Below are 21,600 nucleotides of genomic sequence, written 5' to 3' on the forward strand. Positions count from 1 at the left end.
TTCTCTGCATGGCATATCTAGCTATTACTCAGATAAAAGGGGTTTACCTGCTTCATGTTTATTCTCAGAGTTGAAGGGCTAAGCATGGCTTATTATTACTTGCCTTACAGTTCCTTGGAATTTATATTATGGCTTTCATTCTTGCTTTTATAAGGGAATCCTGTGTGTGAGAGCATGTATTTCTATGTGTCTAAATGTATTTCTTGTGCTTTTTCTTTGACTCTTTTTCTTCTGTTTCTTCTTTGCCCTATTTTGTGTTTTGATTATTTTTTATATTATTATTTTTTACATGTGTGTTTGATTTCTAACTAGAGTCAGAAAAGCTGTAGATTTGGATGGGAGAAAACATGAGGAAAATCTCAGGATATGGGTGAAGGGAAATCATAATCAGAATATAGTGTACAAAAAAAGTTTCATTTCAATATAATAAAAAAATAGGAACAAAATGATTAGAACAACAAGAAACTGTAAAATCAAGAAAATCAAAGGAAAAGAGTTCTGATGTAATACTCAGAAATGATTTCTTACACACAGCAACAAAAATACAATCAATGAAATAGTTCTATTGAGTGGATATAAAAAGAAAAGTAAAATGGAATGAGAGATAATATTTGCAAACCATGAAATAAAGGTTTAATATCCAAAAATTGTAAAAGCTCAAACAACTCAATATATTAAAAATTCTCAATAATATAAGGCTATATCTACAAAAGGATATTCCCTTGAACTCATCAAAAAATCATCAACATTTATACTGACAATGATCAAAACTGTTTTTAGAGAACCACACTGGGCCTGGGAGTTTATGTCTTTACAAATATTACTCTTTCTCTATGGCATTTTCTTCTTGTCCTCCATTTGCCTCCTCATAAATCACAATTAAACACACCTTTCAGAGTAAGTATAGTGCTTCCTCCTGTGTAAATTATTTGCTACATTTTCAGTCAAATATTACTGCACTTGTGTGTAGTGGTGACATAGACTATAAGTATATGATTGTGATGAGGCTCCATGGTTTATGTGCTCCAAAACATGTGCTCAATCGGTACTTATTATCTATTAAAAAATTTCAAAAATTTGAAGTTTTTCAAATTTTTCAACTACAACAAAACCTTCTGTGTCAAGAAGCAAAGAAAATTAGATTTTTGTACCCAAGCTAAAACCTAACTTTCAAACATGCCCATATATTGCTTATTTTTATGTTCTGCAACCAACTGCCAAAAGGAATCTACTGAAGGATAGAAACACATTTGGTTCACATGCATTAAATCCATCATACCAGGGAAACATGGCATGATATTAGAAGCATAAAGGTCCATCAGTACAACCCTAAGTCTTACAACTAGTTTCCAAGTACAAAAGATTCTGCCTCCCCAAATGATGTTACTCTCTAAGGATCATATACCGGAACACTTAAACCTGCGTAGGGATTTCACACTCATGTCATTTTAGCATACAGGTCTTTGGCAGGCAATTATCCATTATCCATCTCTCACTCTAACATTGTGACCAAAAATACATAAGATCTTTTTTTTTTTTGCATTGACAAATTCCCGTTCTTTTTTTTTCTTTTTTTTCTTTTATTTATTTTTTATTCTTTTTTAATTAAAATTTCCACCTGCTCCCCGTTTCCCATTTCCCTCCCCTCCTCCCAAATATTGCCCCCTCCCCCCACTCCCCTCCCCCTATCCCCACTCCTCTTCTCGTCTTTCGCTCTCTTCTTGATTCATTGCTGATCCTTTTCTATCGTCAAAGGGGTTTTATGCTTGCTTTGAAATCCCTTTAATGATATGTGATAATTTAAAACTTTCTGTTACTCTCTCTTTCTAATTAATCCAATTCTAACCCACACCATAAAGATGAAAACACATATTTTACCTCCTCTCAATTAGAATTAATTAGTACATAAATTTCAATGTTGCTAAAATAAATTCACTGTTTTCAAAATAAAGGAATATACAGTCGTAACAGAGATAAAGTGGCAAAATTTACCTTTGAAAGGTTAATAGAGTAATTCTGGTTTTGTTTGTTTCGAAATGTCCTTATATTTTAGATAGTGACAATGTAATCATGCCTTACTTGTGTTACAGATGTTCTCCCATTGTTTCACTCTGAATGTACTGTACTTTCAATAAGATTGCAAATTACTCAAGGGCTTGATTTGTTCATTTCTAGTCTGTGTTTAATGTATTGTACCTAGTACAGCGGTTAAAGAAGAGATTCAATCATGTATTCAAGTATCAGTTAGCGTGTTTACCATATACCAGAAACTGCAAGTTGTTTGGATACTTATTCTGTACTTACTGTCACAAAAAGTGTAGACTAGGTTAACCCCAGAACATGCCCCATTCCTTAATGCACAGAGACTCCCCAAGAGGTAATAAATAAAATCATTAAAGAATTAAATGTAGTTTGTTAAATTTAAATTCCATTTTTTATTATTAAAAATCTTGTGTATGTATATATAAATATGCAAAGTAATATACATTCTAGAAAATACAGAGTGTCCTTTTTCATCTGTTTTGTTTTAAACATAAAGAGCTCTAAAGCTATTGATATTAAAACAAAGGGAAAACTAATTAATAGAAGGCTCATTTCATATCCTGAATTCTTCCATCTTTTTAGGTGATCAAAAATATAGAAAAGTTATTGTCTCTCAGTTCTTGTTAAATAATAACATTCCATTACCAAACATGAGAAATAAAATATGCTCTGCTATAGAGTTCTGAATGATATCATAGTCACACTATAAACAAAAGTGTTGTAAAGTAGGCTGCTAGTTAGTTCCCGGCTGCCTAGCCCCAAAATATTCACACAGAAACTGTATTAGTTAAATCACTGCTTGGCCCATTACCTATAACTTCTTATTGACTAATGCTTACATATTAATTTCACCCATTTCTATTAATCTGTGTATTGTTACATAGCTGTGGTTTACAGGATAAAATCCTGGCTTCTCTCTCTGGCAGGGCTATATGTATGGTTTCTCTGTGACTCTGCCTCCTTTCTCCCAGCATGCCATTTAGCTTTCTCTGCCTTCCTAAGTTCTGTCATGTTAAAATAATCAGTAGCCCTTCTATATACAAACAAGAAATGAGTTGAGAAAGAAATCAAAGAAAAAAACACCCCTACAATAGCCTCAAATAATATAAAGTATCTTGATGTAATCTTAACCAAGCAAGTGAAAGTTGTGTATGACAAGAACTTAGATTCTTTTAAGAATGAAATTGAAGAAGCTATCAGAAGATAAAAAGATCTCCCATTATCATGGATCAGTAGGACCAGCACAGTAAAACTGACTATCTTACCAGAAGAAATCCACAGAGTCAATACAATCCCCATGAATATGCAAACACAATTCATACACAATTTGAAAGAATAATACTCAACTTCAAAGAGAAAAAAACAGGGTAGCTAAAATAATCCTGTACAATAAGACTTCCAGAGCTTTCACCATACCTGCTTTTAAACTCTCATACAGAGCCATAGTAATACAAACTGCATGGTATTGACTCAAACACAGATACCTACTCAAAGACCAAGACATAAACTGTATTTTTGACAAGGAAGCCAAAATTATACAATGGAAAAAATAAAGAATCTAAAACAGATAGCACTGTTCTAGTTGGATGGTGGCATGTGGAAGAATATAAATTGATTCGTAGTTATCACCCTTCACAAAACTCAAGTCCGAGCAGATCAAAGACTTCAAAATTAATTCCGATACTCTAAACCTCATAGAAGAGAAGGTGAGAAATTATCTTGAACAAATTGCTAAGAATTTTCTGAGCAGAACACCCATAGCACAGGCATTAATATCAACAATTAAGAAACTGGATCCAATGAAACTGAAAAATTTCTCAAAGGCAAAGAACACTGTCAATAGGACAAAATGACAGCCTACAGAATGGGAAAAAATCTTCACTAGCCCCACATCCAACAGAGGGCTGATTTCCAAAATATATAAACAACTCAAAAAACTAGATAGCAACAAACCAAATAATACAATTAAAGAATTGGGTGCAGCTTTAAACAGAGAACTCTCAACAGAAAAACCCAAAATGATGAAGAAACACTTAGAGAGATGTTCAACATACTTAGCCTTCTGGGAAACGCAAACCAAAATGACTCTGAGATTCCGTCTTACACCTGTCAGAATGACTAATCAAAATGAATGTCAGATCAAAAACACAAGTGGCAGCTCATGCTGGAAAGGATGTCAAGCAAGAGGAGTACTCTTCCACTGCTGGTGGGAGTAGAAACGTGTACAGGCACTTTGAACATCAGTGTGGTGGTTCCTCAGAAAACTGGGCATCAGCCTACATAGATCCAGCTATACTGTTCTTGGGCATATATCCACAGGATGCTCAGTCACGCCACAAGGACACTTACTCAACTGTGTTCATAGCAACTTTATTTATAATAGCCATAACCTCAAAACAACCTAGATGTCTTTCCACTGACAAATGAATAAAGAAACTGTGGTACATTTACACAATGGAGTATTACTCAGCTGTAAAAACAATGACAACATAAAATTTTTAGGCAAATGGATCGAATTAAGAAAAAAAATCACTCCAAGTGATGTAACCCAGACCAAGAAAGACAAACATGGCATGCACCCACTAGCTATAAAATAAGGAATAGGTATGGTATAACCCACAAACCAAAAAGAGTAGGTCACAAGGAGAGTTTTTGGGTGGAAACCCACATATCCCTTGGAAGGGAAAATAGAAGAGGTTTCATTAATAGACTGAGGGCAGGTGGAAATGGGATCGTGAGCAATCAGGTTGGGGCAGCACAGACGGCAAGAATGATGACGGTGATTGTTGCAGGGTAGGAGGCATTTTGGAGTTGGAAGTCTGGCACGTGGTTATGGTCCAACTATCATTAGACAGATGTCATTCAGCACACAGTGGAAGTAATCAAGCCTTAGGCAGAGTTCAGGAATTCTGTGGTGGTGGTGGTGGTGAAAAATGGAGTATAGGAGGCAGAGGGGTCAGGTACATCAGGGGAAACTTCACACAATTAACTAATCTGAGCTCAGAGGGTCACAAGGAGACAGAACCAACAACCAGGGAGCCTGCATGAGACTAACCTAGGAACTTTGTGATTATATTGGAGTTGTGTAGCTTGGTCTTCCTATAAGATTCCTAATAGTGGGAGTAGGGGCTGTCTCTGTCACTTTACTTCTACTGGCTTTTGAAAACCTATTTCTCATATTGGATCGCCTTGCAGACACTTAATACATGGGGTTGGACATATCTTCCAGCAATTTGATATGCCATGTTTTATTAATGCTCATAAAAAACTTGCCTTTTCCTGGGTGGAGACGGAAGAGCAGGGATTGAGAGGGTAGAAGAGATGGGGGAGAGGGACTAGGAGGAGAGGATGGAGAAATGGCAGAGGTTAGGATGTAAAATATATAGCTGAAAATAAAGATTTTTAAAAATATTGTGTTCTTATCTCAATTCTCCTAGAATCCATATTAATATCAATTTTGTACACAGTGGAGATTATTTTTCTCATGAAATAGCCTTCTTTGTGAAGTTGACAGAGAATATTATATAATTTACAACTGACTAGAATTCTGAGAAAAATTGAGCTAGGCATGCTCAGAGTTAACGTGATATAAGAAGTACTTTCCAACCCCTACCACAAGGGCTCATGGGACATCCGTGAGGAGGGGATGGAAAGAAGGTAAGAGCAGACAGCTGGTAATCTGCGGCAAGCCTGTGTCTTCGTTGTATAACAGGGTCACTCCTAAACAAGGTCTGAACAGTTTTATCATCAGTTGACAAGCCAACCTGATGGGGGAATCTCAGCAAAGTCCCACTCCTGGAGGAAGAGCAAAAAGCAATAATTGGCTCCAAAAAAAGAACACTTGGTCCTCTTCAGAGACTAGATCACTGAAAGTTATCCAATACAACTGGGGATTGCAAACACACACACACACACTGTAATAATAAAGGGAATCAACAGGTTTTACTTTTAAATTTAAATATATGTGCATGTAACAATAATTAAAACAGAAGAGGCAATGGATTTTAAATAGAGTGCGCAGACATGGGAATAGCCAGAGATAGGAGAGGAAGATGGAATAATGTAGACACATACATGAAATTACCCACCAAATTAAAAAATATATATATTACTTAACAATTTTCAAATTATTAACAGCACATTCAAAGTTCACATTATAACAATATTTTTGATGATATGTATTGAAAACTCAATAAAATATACATTGATAGTAAAACACAAAACATTATATTTACTGTAATACGAAGTCATAAGTTTGTGATAAGTGAATTGTAAAAGATTCGTGTAATAGAAATTATTGTTGATCAGCTTAAAGAACAAGTTTGGGATAAAATAAAAGCCCATTTTTGCCTAACTTAAAAAATAAACTAAGACATATGCTACAATACTAATGAACAGTATAACATTTTTGATAATAGTTAAAAAGATATATAGTTTATCACACTTTTTAAAATGTTTTATTGTTTATGTATGCCAAGAACTGAAACAGATGCTTGAATCTTTGAACTTAAGAAAGATGAATGAACTAATAATGATAATATTGAATGTATAAGTCTAGAAAAAGAACACAGGTTTTTGAAAATCTTTGCAGTTCATCATAGGAAGAAGATTGTGTCCATCATCTTTTGTATGTACATTCATGGATTTAAAAATAAGCAAACTGGAGACTCAGAAAGAGAAATAAAATAAAAATCATGCTTATAGTAGGTTACTGAGTTGGAAATAAAAAGTTTCTTATTAGTCATGATGATATCTGTCAATATACCAAAATAGAACCATTTATTTGTTAATTTATATGTTTTTCAAAATTTATTAGGAAAGCAAAATGTGTGTAATAAATTTAAGTCTAATTATATGAAGAGAATTATATAAAAGTAAGATTTTATCATTCAGATAATTTAAATTTTAAATTATTGACATATGTATATTGTCTATTTTAAAGAGTCACATAAACACACACATATATAAATAAATGCAACACCATTCAGAACTATCAAATATCATATCAAACCAAACTTAAATCTTTTTGATAGTGCATTGTAAAGTATATTTGTCATTAAATATATATATATTAAATTTTCAAATTAGTGTGTTTAGAAAAACAGTAACCATAAACACAAATGTGTGATAAAAGTTCATATCTAAAACATTTGCCTATTTCCTTTGTCATCTTGTCTACTAGATGATAATATCATTTTATTATGCACCATTTTATCTGTAAAATAATTTCATGGAACAAAGACAGCATGAATAAAAACTACAGAAAAACACCTGCTATGTGTGTCTCTGGTTGATAAACCAGAAAGCTCTAGATTGCCCTTGTCTAGATATTTCTAATTGTATATCACAATAAGCACTCTATCTGGTCACTTCTTTGGGCGTGTAATGATCACATTTCTACTTCTCAAATTACTTAATATATTTAAATAAACTTTAGTACTATTTTTATTATGTGGTTAATTAGCCATCTTTATATGTACAGAAATATGTATGTAATAGTCAATTATTTATGCACTCAAAAAACACAAACAAAATGTAAGAGGAAACATAACATGTAACATCTTAAACTGCCAAAAATGATCACAGATACTGGTTAAGGAGGGTCATATTCTTTAGCCTTGCTCAGCAATTATTCATAATATAACTTAGACACCCAGTTTTTGTGTTGTGTATGATGAAATTAATTAAATCTCATTTAGATTGTTTTGTTGAACCTGCTAACAATGGATTAATGAACCAAATTGTTGACCAAAGTAGTTTCATTAAAAATCTAAACATAAAAAAACAAAACAAAATAAAACAAAGAATCCCTATTGGAAAGTGTGTATGTGTGTATGTGTGTGTGTATGTGTGTGTGTGTCACAGAATGAAAAGGTGAAATGTGAAAGACGGAAAGAACGCAATTGGCTTTAAAGGACAGAGCACCCACACTAGAAAACAATCTCCTGAGTATTGAGTTTTTGGAAAACTGCTCGCAGTTAAATAAATGAACTTAGACATGAATCCTGAGTGATTTTGGCAATCAGAAGATTCAGAAGATTGCAATAGCAGCAGGAGTGGTACCCAAGCCAGAGGCCACCCAGAACTGTAAAACCTTTGCAGAAATTCAGGTTGAATGCAAGTGTTTAAGTGTTATAATACTTTTGTCATAAGATCCTTTCACATAGCTAGAATATGAGCATTTTAAAGAGATTTCATTACTTAAGATACTGAATGAGACCTGAAATAATTTATGAAATGGACTATTTTATTTCTTTAACATGCAGTACAGAAGAGCAACATAATTTCTCAGAAAAGTTATAAAAGGGTGAATTTGTTATAATTTATCTACCAGTCACATATAGCTATATTGTAGCCAAAATGGAAAGAATTGAACTCTCAACATAGTAGGTTTATAGAACACTCAAAGCAAATGAGTGTGCCTTTCAGACACATTTTAAGGAGTGGACCGAGAACGTAATTTTGTTATCTTTTTACAGTTTTATTTTTTGAGGTGAAATTCTTTTTTTAATTCATTATTTTTTAAAAACTATCTTTTTTCATTTTGCTTACCAATCCCAGTTGCCACTCCCTCTCCTCCCTTTTCTTTCTCCATCTTCCCTCCCATCCCACTCCTTCACTCCTCAGAGAAGTAAGGTTTTCCATGGGAAGTCAACAAAGTCTAGAATATTGCTTTGAGGAAGGACCAAGGACCTCCCCACTATATCTAGGCCTAAGAAGATAACCCTACAAAAAAGAATGGGTTCCAAAAAGCCAGTTCATGCAGTAGGGATAAGTTCTGGTCTCACTAAGCAGTTCCTCTCTCTTCCCTGGATCTGCCATTTACACTGTGTGGTGAACCATGGTATACTCCTCATATTAAAATCACACTCACAATGCTTTTTTCTTATTCAATATGTATGATAATTTACATCAAGATCATCTTTCTCACCAGAAATTGCAAACAGTTGCCCTTGTCATCTTTACAGAGTCTACCACATACTTCCTACATTCGTGTGTATGATTTGTGGGTTAATGTAAACTAATATCAAATTCATATGCTATATCATATATATCATTTAATTTACCATAACTACATATGCTGAGCATTGAATGAAAAGAAATATAATAATACATTTGTAAGTTAATAGAAAGATAATTTATGGAAGGTTGAACATAATCATTAATGAGTGGTTTTGTGACTTTAATGTAAGAACACGGGATTTTAGTCTTTCGTTTTCTTTTCTATCCAGTCTTCCCTTATTCTCCTGCCCCACTGTTTTCACAAGTTGTACATGACATTGTGTTAAAAACTCCTAAACACTTGTCTGCTTAGAGCCACCCTATAAATACTGAAATACTAATTGGACAAGTCCATATAATATGCTTGGGTATTATTGTTAAGTTTCTTAAATGTTTTCACATTAACAAAATTATTCTTTTCACAGTTCACCCTCACTAATCATGCTGAATCTCAAATGAGTGTGCCAATCATTGGAGGAGCTGATAACGTTCATATGCTCCCTTTGGGGGATCTATTGCATAAACGACTATGAAATAATCATTTTTCTAACTTTAAAATGACAAACACTTCATGGGCATATATCATATCTAGGAAATAACAATTATTTGAGTTTCAATACAACCATAGTACTAATTATGAAATTTAATTGTTTTAGTTTATAATGTGCTGTTATTAATGTGAAAATATGTCCCTTTAAAATTAATTCCATCATTGCTTATCCATACATTGTGTGGACACAGCCATATTAATGATTTCTCAAAGGCACCGTACACTGATACTGCTATTGACAGCACTTTTGTGAACAAAGACATATTTATTCTCTCCAAGCACCCATGAGACACAAATGCTATTCTTCGTTCAGACTCACAGTGGATGTCATTTTAAAACTTCAATTACTATGTCAGCAGGTTCCCTCCATTACTTTTTCCAGAACCACAGCAAGTGATTTCTAGTAGCAATGCATGCCTGATAAGCCATACACATGTGCACCTTGTGAGCAATAGCAAATGAATCTTTGCAGACATGGTTGAGATCTAGAGAAATAATGTCTCTGTGTGGAACTGTAACAGTTATGACTCTTGAACATATAGTGTTTTTACATCCCTGCTAACAGCTGTAGAATGAATGTTTCTACAAATAGACATGATAACAGGATGCATGCTAGAATGCAAAAGAAACAATATTAACATTCAAAAAATATTTCTGGACATGGCAATCAGTAGAGAACTGTCACATTTTTGAAAAATAACAAAAAATGTAAGATTATTTCTGCCTTAGAACGTTCTACAATCAAAGACATGATTCATCCAGCCTTACAAAAACAAAAGTCTTGAATAACAAAGGGCTTATCATCTCAGTTTTACTTTATATAGATCTTAAACTCCATAATTTGACTAGAACTCCTTGTGAGTTTGTTCCCATGTTAACAGTAATCTCCTTTTCTGTAATAAATTATATTCTTAACATTATTTATGTCATTAAATGTATATAAAGAAATTAGGAAGCATTAGAATGCACAAAATATTTAACTCACAAACCATGACAACTTCTTTAGAGCTACTTGAGAATGGGCCAGACCAGGACACAGATGAAACAAACGCCATGACACATTATCTAGTATTTGTTTCACAAAGTACATTAAACATGTTCTATGAATAAAAGCTGGAAAAAGGATTCTTTCTTTGTGGTGTATGTGTATTTTCAAAACAATATTCTGTATATATACAAGCATGCATGTGTGTGTGTGTGTGCGTGTGTGTCTGTATGACGCATACATATATGAGTGCCGGTGGTCTATATACGTGGTAACTATAAGACTAAACACAATAGAGTAGATTTAAAAAAAAAAAAAACACAATTTTATTTTGTTAGTTTCATGTAATTTTATGGCTGTTTTGATACAGTGTATCTCATATGGCTCACGCTGACTTAGATCTTTCAATCTGGTTGCAATGATTTTGAATTCCTGGTCCCCTACTTCTACCTCCTAAATGCGTGGAAGATGGATACATGTTGACATACCTAGCAGTATTTAACACTTGCTCTTAAATTTCATCATCTTCATTGTATTAACAATGTACCTTTAGTGTTGTACACCATCCTTTAAGACTTTAACTTAAAGTTGTTAAGAGGAAATTTATATGAGACCAAAAATCTTCCTCTGAACCTGTGAATTTCTCATCCTAGGTTGCCATTGCCAAGGGAGTACAGTGTGCATCACTTGTGCTTTATATTTTTCTCTGTGTGCCTTTTTGATACTGTGAAATATGGCATCTCTTCCCTGTCTTATGAGATTATTTTTTATATAAAATGTTGCAGTCTTTTAAGTTTTGGAAAGCTGCATCACTTGCTGCCTTATGCTTTTTATTTCTAAAATGGAGATGCCAATGCCTCTGTCAATTTGTTTTTTGAAAACTAAATGAGACAAAGTATATGTAGTTGTTAGCATAATGCCTGGCACATAGGAAATGTTAAAAATAACAGTGACAATGTTGTAGTAACTGTGGAGTCCTTCCCACATAGCTCCATTTTCAGCTCTTTCATATTTATTAACAGCACAAGATCGTTCTATTCAAACACACTTGAACATCATTTTAATGCTTTCTTACTGCACCCTCCTTCTATATCTAGTCAATCCTGAAATAACTTTTCCCTTTATAGTACCTAGTACATATGCCCCTCTCTATTCTGACATCTTCCTCCGCTTTTCTGAGAAGAATCCCCTGGGTGTGGTGACTGTAAAAAGGCTCTTCGAGAGAATTAAAATGTCTTGACTATTGATGTACTAAAAATGCAGACAAATCATCATGAAAAATAACAATAGGCACAGGAACAAACAACAGTCATGTGAAAGGTAAATTCACAAACGCAACCTAATAAAGTTCAGAAAGATTAAGCATTCATAGTGGTGAATACTGCCAGACACACATAACCAATGAATTTGGGAGACAAAGGTAGGGTATCACTGTATTATTGAGAGCCCATCCTGGTGGCAATGAGTTGCAGGCCAGTCATGGATATATAGCAAGACTTTGTCTCAAAATTAAAATATTACAATGACGAAATCTTGAATAATTCTATAAGAATTTTTCTTTGAGGAGATGTAGTGGGTATGGGAGCTGGGACAAAGGAGGAGGGGTGTAGTGTGGGAAGAAGAAATTTTCAGAGTTAGCAGTCAGGTTTTTAAAAGAGAAAAAGGAACAAGTAGACCAGATGGCAAAGAGGCAGTCAGAAGGTGGGAAGACTGTGCAGCAATATAGAAACTAAAAAAGAGATAACATTGTGTAATAACATTCAGACATTGTCTTCAATGAAATCATAGTTATTTTGATGCTCTCTTAAAACACAGGGACCAGCATTTGAGTCTGAGAAGTAGCATATATCATAGATGTATGAACTTAGGTACTTGGTATTGACGAATATACCTAATCCTAGTGGCATGATTCCTGCAAACACTTATGTTTATGTCTAATTATATTAGCACACTACTTTCAATGTCTTAAGATTATGGTATGCATACTGTGGCCTAACACTATGTCTAAAAATCATGTATTGTTTTACAACATGAAAAGTTCAAAAGTACCACAAAACAAATTAAACAGGCATATATAGTACATTTGAGTTCACATGAGAAATAAAAGAGGTAGTCTAGTATGAATACTTTAGGATCAGCCCACTTTGTTTTCTAGATAGTTAAAACTTCAGTTTTCCTTCAAAGTGTTTTTTAATAGTAAGTATTTCATAGACAGAGTTATAGTGAGTCAGATTATGCATATGCATATCAAGTAAAACTTTATCTAATCCCAAACAAATAATTTGTAACACCAGCAATTTCATTTCAATCACACTTTGATAAAGGTGAATAAAGAAGTACCAACTTTCAGTTCTCTGGAAATATTTTATTTGAGGAAAATTGTTGAGATTGGATTGAGGGCAAAGATCCTACACTCACACACACGTACACACACATGCACACACACTCAAACGGGTGAGAACGTTATTCATGTGGAGAGAGAATGAGAAAATAGCTATGTTAACAGGCAAAACAGACATTGAAAGCCGTCATTATTTGGTTTTAGTGTAAGTTCAGTATACTTAAACTTAATCTCAGAGCTACCTCCCACTATCATGGGCAGGTAAAATGAAAAGCTCTTTATGTGAAGGTGGGATTTCACTTAACAAATATTCATTTCACTACCACAGAAGAAAATTAATGAAGTATTGGTAAAGACGAAAGACAATTTCTAAAACTTGATATTGCAGGCTTTCTGATTCAGTTGTGATATTTATGATTGTTTGGTTGAATACTCTTTAGATTAGAAAATACAGTGGTTTACAACTTCTCTAAAATGTTAAAAAACACTGAATAAATGATTACTTTAAGAATATATTTCAACATTTTATCTTCATTGTTGGCCTATGAAAACAAACATAAGTATCACAGTATCTCCAGAGAGTATTTTATTATAATGCTTTTCTTTACCTTTACAAACAGGTCTGTGATCACTCCAAGCAGCAAAAACTTCTGCTATTCGTTGACAAGTGATGCTTTTTGCTCCCTGTAGGACATAGTCTTCATCACAGGAGAACTGCACAGTGGATCCAAGGCTACAAATGAACAAAGAAATGTCTTTATATTTAGACAAACAGAATGTGATGGACAAGATCTACATCTATAGACTTGATTCAATAGGTCAAATGTGTACCATGAGGCACAAAAATTTAATGTAAAATGTGAAAATACAACTTAAATAATTATGTACTAAAAGTAAGAAAAAAATCTTCATTAGATATGTTCAGTGCCAAGGATTATAGAAATTTAAGGCCAGCAGCAAGTTCAATCATTATTAATAAATTTGCTTCTCTAAGTGGATGGTAAATGTGAATAAATACTGGACATTCTAAACTGAATTCCGAATTTTGGGCTCCTACAACCCACAATATTTCTTTATGGAGAACCTACATGCGTAGGTGTTTTTACATGTCATCTAATATCCACCTGTGTTTGCAAAAACATTTAAAATTTTACTTTTGAAATATATATTGTCCATGTTTATTGATAAGTTAAATGTGTTCCATTTGATGCCAGATGTTGTCACAGAATCTGAAAATGGTAATTCTCAAAAGAGCAATCACAAATGACTGAGAAACGCTTAAAATGTTCAATATCCTTAGCCATAAGTGAGTTACAAATAAAAATTACTTTTGGATTCCATCTTATTCCTGTCATAGTGGTTAAGATCAATAACAAATAAATAGTTCACTGCAGTGAGAATGTGGATGGAGCAAGAGGATCACACAGTCTTTGCTGGTGAAAGAGGAAACTTATATAACTTTTATAGATATCAATATAAAGGTTCCTCAGAAACTCGAATATCAATCTACTTCAAGACCCACTTTTATTACTCTTGGGTATATAGCCAGAGGAAGCTTATCCTACCACAAGTGCACTTGCTCAAACATTTTCATTGTGGATTTAGTCATAATTGCTAGAAACTGAAAGCAACCTAAATCTCCCTCAAAAGAAGAATAGATAAAGAAACTAAGGTATATTTACACAGTGAACTATTAGTCAGTTATTAAAAATGATGCCATAAAATTTGTAGGAAAATGGATGGAACTAGAAATAAATCATCCTGAGTGAAGTAAACCAGACTCAGAAAGATAAACATGGTATGTATTCACTAAAAGGGATAATAACTTTGAAGTAAATGATAACCAAGGAACAATCAACAGACCCGGAGACATCAGGCAACTTGAAGGGCTTTAGGAAGAATGTATCCATCTCCCTGGGAGGGGGAAATAATATATATTAAGAGCAAACTGAAGATGGGTGGTATGGAAGTGGGGACCATATTGGGGGAAGATATCATAGACTGGGAGAATGTGGGCAGAAATGCTTAAAATTCATAGGCATTTTGGTCGTTCTCATGCAGTGGAATTTTCCTGAAATCTATTAAGGTAATCCTAATGAGGACTCCTAGTCATAGGCATTACTGAGTCTCAGCTGGCCATCTTTATTAGCCAAATGAGACTTCCAGTGGCAGAACCAGTTTGTATTCAATTGAGTTGTTGGCCAAGGGGGTCAGATGCAAATCCACAAATATTCCAAGCTATTTTTTAAGATAAGTGGTTGCTTTCCAAAATTTATGGGGGGGAGGTATTACCATGGACGACACACACACAACTCATTGAACATGAAGTTGAACTGCTGCCTACATTGAACCCACATTTCTATGTTCTAGTTTATTTGGTGCAGACAAGATACTTTGAAGTCTAAGAAATGTGAACACCAACCCAGTCACAAACTTTTTTTCATTTCAGTTTACCCTTCTTTAACTGATAGGTGGCATCCTCACAGAATATGGGGTATTTTATAGTGCTGGAGAGCATGCAGGCTTTGCAGATGGTTACATCTGGAGATTAGCATGTCCATTAATTCGCATGGCTACTTGAACCCATTTTTCTCTTCCATTTTTACCTCCACTTAGTTTAAACAAATCCTACTGACAGCCTTTTCATACAGCTGAATCTAACCTTCTGTCAACTGCCATATCAGAGCCTGATCTAAGCCAAAATAATTTCTCAAGAGAATCATTGCATTGTTACATTTTACTTTAATTTCCCATGTTTATTATTTTATTCCTTTATATTTTTTATTGTTCTCTACATTTTTCTCTGATCACCTCCCTGCCTTTTCCCTCCCCACTCAAACCCTTTCCCAAGATTCCCATGCTCCCAATTTACTCATGAGATCTTGTTCATAAAAAGTACCCTTAACCAAGTATATATTTACTTTTAATCTTAGTTTTGTCTTCATCAGAATAAAGGGCATTCTGTGATATCTACCCAAGAGACCCAAACCTGGATAATTCTAGAATTAATTTTCCAGACTTCCTCCATCCATTTTTCTTCAAAAACCTTACTCTGTGCTTTGGCATGGACATATAGCACTGTCTTGCTTTTCATAGTAAGCAAATCCCTTACTTAAACAGTATGTATTCATGTTTTAATTTGTTCTCAATTCTTCATGTCAGCTTATTCATGGGCCTCTTCTTGATCACTATTAAAAGATAACTCAAGCTATTTTCTTTACACTGTCTAGTCGATGTGTAACATATACATGATGGAAGACAATTGACCAATAATGATAAAACATTAAGGAAAGGAATGTATTGCAGGAGTTGTTTAATTACTGCATCTTATTGACTTAACAATGATTGCTAAAGCTCGCTGCATGTGTCACAGATGAGTGTATTTAATTTCAACCAGAATGTTTTTGGTAAAATGGATCAATGATAACATCTTTAGCCATAGGAGATTCTGTGTGTGTGTGTGTGCACGCGCGTGTGTGCATGTGACGGTGTTGTAAGTTCATTTTTATTATCTGGATGTAGGAAACTGTTAAATATAAAATATACCTTTTTTGCTAACTTATCAAAAAATATCTTTGAGTTATGTTTTTACTCCCTGTGAGGTAACAATTTCATTTCTCTCTTTCTCCAAATAATGCATTCGTAGAAGTTTCCATGTGGAAAGGAGAGGGTCAGTAGTTATCACTTTAGATCACAGAGCCAGACTATCTAACCCCCAACTCATCTGCTGTAAATTTAAGATGAAGCATCATTTATTGAACTCACAATGTCTAACCCACTTCAGGCACTTCTTTATTGCTTTTATGTTAAAATCAGATTACAGTCATCTGGGAGCTCTTGATTTGACAGTCGTCTGAAGACCTCCGTTGTGGTCTCTTTGGGACTGAGCGTTTCATTCTCGTCTAACTCTGCTATTGCGACCATTCTCTCCATTTTGGCGGGAGTTAATCTATCAAACTAATGCATTCCTGTACATATGACAGATACCTACTTTGTATTCCTGACACTGTCCTGATATTGCTGAACCAAAATGCATCATTCTTTTCTTTTGTCATTGTCAATACTTGTTTTCTAATGTCTGTTACACTTGATAGTAAAGCTTTTCCACAGTTGTTCAATGTAGAATCAAATGGTTCATTCTTTGTATCTAATGATGCATGTGTTTGCTGCTAGGGGACCAAAGTTTGTTTTTCAGTACCCATGTTTAGTAACCTACACCCACTTGCAACTATAGTTCTTGGTTACCCAAAACCATTTTCTGGACTCTTAGAGCACCAACATAATATCCCATAAATTAACATAGTTTACTCCGTAATTTTTATTACTATATTATTGTGATTTTGTGATCTTTTAATGAATAAGCATTTCTGACACAATTTAGAGGAATTTAACTTTTAAATCATTCATATATAAGAGGAAAAATCTTGAAGATTAGAAGAAAACCTATAACTATGGAAGTTTAATAATGCTTTTGAAAACAATGATTTATAGGAAAGCATTTAGTATTCTTGAAAAGATGATCATATGTGCCAACCATAATTTCTCTGCCATCACAGAAGAGATGACGATTCTACTCATTCAGTATCGTCCACTTGAGTAGGATACTTAATATGATGTCACTTTCCATCACAAATGATTGAACACGTTATAAAGACTAAAAATTTACACTGTTTGAAAACGAGTGTGGATATTTATTATAATTATGTTTGCCCAACTTTAAATGTCATCATCTTTTAGAAAATACTTAATTTTTCGAAAGTGACTTGTTAAATAAAGTCCTAAAGGCTGTCAGTTGAATGAGAGAATTTTCAAAATGTATAAATTTTGAATTATTTACGTTGACTGAAATAGTTAACCTATTATTTATTTTAAAATCAATTAAGTGAGATATAAATGAATAAGAAGAAAGGAAAGGCAGCTGCTGGTAATTGATTGAAAGAGAGGATCCTCAGAGACCAAGCAGTCTTATCAGCAACTTATTTCAGATGGGTTGATGTTTAAGTTTTGGGTTTTTTTTTTTTTTTTTGGTTGTTGTTGTTCCAGATACTGTGTGTTTTGGTTGATTTAAAGGTCTCATGATTTCCTGACATATGCAGAATTCAACATTAACACAGATGTCTAGTCTTCAAAATAAAACTTACGAGCAGAAATTCCCAGACATAAATGCTGATGCAAAACTTAGAGCTTATGTAAAACATTTCTGTATTGAATAGATTAAAGTTCTAAACACAGAGGGGAAAACATTGCCAACTAAACCTGAATATGACAAGATAATGCTGTTGAAAAATAATTCTTTTAATTCATTTCTACCAGCACTTTCACAAATGAGTAAATGTACATTAGAAAACTTAAACTGACCTTCTCCCTTTACTAGAATGAAGTATAGGGTATTTTAAATATAACTATTATGTGTTCTAAGAATATAAAGTAATATTAAAAATGAATAAAAACTAAATTTTAAAGAGTTATATTTTGTATTCCTGCAATTTTCAACACCCCTGGAGCAAAAGATGCTATGCAATCCAAACCACTATAAAAACAGTTCCTACTCTGCTATAATCACCTTTGTAAGACCCTACAATTCATTAGAAAATACATCGGTCATAACTTGATTTAAAAAGTTCGTGTCAAATGGTAGCCCCTGAAAATATGCATATGAGTAACATTTTATAGTAACATTTTATATTTAAATACACACATTTGTTTATATAAATTGGCTATATATGTGTGTGTGTGTGTGTGTGTGTTACACAGACAGAAACACATATAAATGTCCATTCATGGACTCACATCCATGGTAAAACACATTATTTGAAGTAGTCCCATATGTATTTTCTGTATGATTCTTTCATATCTGACTTATTAGAAACCATATCATGTTTTATTTGGAGTAAGAACTTTATTTTGTGATAGCACTCCAAATTCAACTGGCACTTATTTTTAAATGCTTTAAATTAGTCAAAATTTTTGCCAAGTCCTGTGCTCAAATGAAAGAAAAAAAGTAGATAAATCCTAGCCTTTACAAGTATTTATTACTCATTTATCATGATTTCCTTAGGTTCTGTCAACAAAACCATTATTGCTAACAGATGAGAATGGATTCAATTCAGCACCCAAACACTTTTGTGCTTGTCTAATCTACTGCTTTCTGCTCCGTAATTGTAACCAATCTGGATATTATTCCTGGGTATCCTGTTATAGGAAGTACTTAAGGTATTGTTCAACAAGCAAAACACTCTGTGCTCCAAGACTGAGCTTGTTCAAAAGGAAACAGAAACACTTTAGGAAAGTGTGCTTGCTGAGGCATGCTTTAATATGAGAACAATTCTTTAATGGTTACATAATGAGATAACTTCAAAGAAAATCCATAGAAGAGGAATATAATTCCATAACACCAGAAAAGAGGTAGCAACTCTCATAGAATCCATATTTAGTAGCCTATAAATTATACTGGGAAATCCAAAAGTGAGTTTATAAATGCAGCAATAAATTATTACAGAAATAATCAACACATCTTTGTAAAACTACTTTACTGTAAGAAGGCAATAAAATAAATTTATGTTTTTATATTTAATTTATATATTATATCTTACTGTCTAAAGTTTTGAGTCAATATGATTAGATTTTCTCTAAGTTTTCAAGAGCTGTAGCATTTAATGGCTCAACCTAGTTTTTATTGACATAGTATATCAAAACAAATATATCGCAAACACCTTACTATGTTATTGTAATTTTGAATTCTTGCTATGCCAAATTTAAACCCTTCTTTTTTATTAGACTGAAAAGGGGGGTTCGTGGGAGGTGATGTATGTTGTGAATATGATTTATTACCATTGGTTAATAAAGAATCTGTTTTTGGCCAATGGCTTAACATTTTATGTTAAAAGGAAGGAGGAAGTCTTTGCCTATTTTTGAAAGAGAACTCTTCTCAACCTGGTCACTTGGAGTGTTTTGTGTTAGAAGATAACACTGTTTTTTTAATATTTATTTATTTATTATGTATACAATATTCTGTCTGTGTGTATGCCTGAAAGCCAGAAGAGGGCAAAGATAACACTGTTGAGTTCAGAAAGCTTGCATTAAAATGATGAATCCTGTCCAAAATGATGTGGGAGTGACTAGGAACTATCTTATTGGATTTAAAGCCTAGTGCATGAATTGCAAACTATACCTGAAAATGCTGGGTGGCCAAGGACCTGAGATTTAATAGGTCATGGACCGAGCAGAAAACTAAATATTACTGTTACGCTAAAGCAATAAAATGAATACTAATCGCATTTGGAATTTCTCATAGATCAATGTCTTTTCCATCTATCATCTATCATCAGAGAATCTTCTTTTTGGATGGGAACAGATACAAAAACCTATAACCAGAAAATGTGCAGAGTGCAAGTCTTTGGAACACTAAGTAAGTGTCCTAAATGGGATGTCACCATCAAATTCTTCCCCTCATGGCTCAGGAAACTTTGTGGAATAGGAGGCAAAAATGTGTAAGAGCCAGTGAGAAATGGAAGAAATGAAGGAAACAAGGTCTTCTAGACACACTAGGGCTAGCATACATGTGACTCCACAAAGGTTGTCACAGCATTCACAGAGCTTACCCCAGTCTAAGAAGATCAGATCCCAGCACTAAGGAGGGAAGCAGACCAAAGATCACATCCCTAATTTAGAAACTGTCTCCAACTAACAGTGACTTGTGAACGAAATACTGATTTTACCACTGGAGTCCAACTGGGTGTAGGAAGCACATTTAGTAGCAGACTCCAAGTCCAGCAGTACATGGACAATACAAACCATGCTCAATGATATTTTTGAGGTGTTTTTCTTTTGTATTATTGTCTCATAAAACTTTGGCATTTATTTTTACCTTATAGCTTTTAAGTTTTTTCTTTTAGTTTCTGTATTATGATCCTTATGATCACCACCACCACCAAGAGAAAATAAAAGAAGAAAGAAAGAAAGAAAAAAGAAAGAAAGAAAAAAGGAAGGAAGGAAGGAAGGAAGGAAGGAAGAAAGAAAGAAAGAAAGAAAGAAAGAAAGAAAGAAAGAAAGAAAGAAAGAAAATAATTTTCAACACTTAGAGCAAGATACCTTTCTAAAACTTTTGGTCAAAATTAATTCAGCTCCTCTTTTATCACTTTAAGAAAACATTTGTGTGTTCTGCATTATAAAACAACATATCTATCAATATATATTTAAAAGTGTACTTCAGTAGGGCATCACTATGATTTCTTTGCGTGTGTCCTCAGATTATTCAGATTAAGTTTCTATTATTTTCTGGTTTATGGTTCACAATTCCTCTCTACAAAGAAAACCGTGTGATAACAAAAAGAGTGCAGACAGAGAGTGGTGCTTATTACAGAGTGCGCTCTTAAAGATATGCATGCACGCTATTCATGTCACAGGCCTCCTCTACTTCCTATGCAATTTATGGATTTCATTAAGTTATACATTCTCAAAGTCCTATCAGCTTAGACAGCATTAGTGCAGTGACTTTAGATAAATCCATTTAGACTATATTATCTTTAGCTTTATATATTAAAATAGATGCATTTCTGCTCGAACAAACTTCATAGGACAACATTGTGCAGAAATTCTTGAGCCCTAAGGAATAATAATGTTGAGTATATTATTACATCGGTTTTCAGACCCAAATGATAGGGCTTTAAGAATTTTTTT

At 33.7% G+C, this 21,600-nt stretch overlaps 1 protein-coding gene across 1 annotated transcript in view; it reads right to left on the reverse strand.

Annotated features, from left to right (window-relative positions):
• The window catches only part of Csmd3 (CUB and Sushi multiple domains 3), a 916,841-nt gene that overhangs the window by 522,895 nt on the left and 372,346 nt on the right, over window positions 1-21,600 (reverse strand). The window contains exon 10 of the mRNA XM_057791849.1: window positions 13,530-13,654. Coding sequence (XP_057647832.1) covers window positions 13,530-13,654 — 125 coding nt within the window. The remainder of the gene's footprint in view (window positions 1-13,529; window positions 13,655-21,600) is intronic.

This window comes from Chionomys nivalis, chromosome 17 (assembly GCF_950005125.1).
Source record: "Chionomys nivalis chromosome 17, mChiNiv1.1, whole genome shotgun sequence".
NCBI classification, from domain to species: Eukaryota; Metazoa; Chordata; class Mammalia; order Rodentia; family Cricetidae; genus Chionomys; species Chionomys nivalis.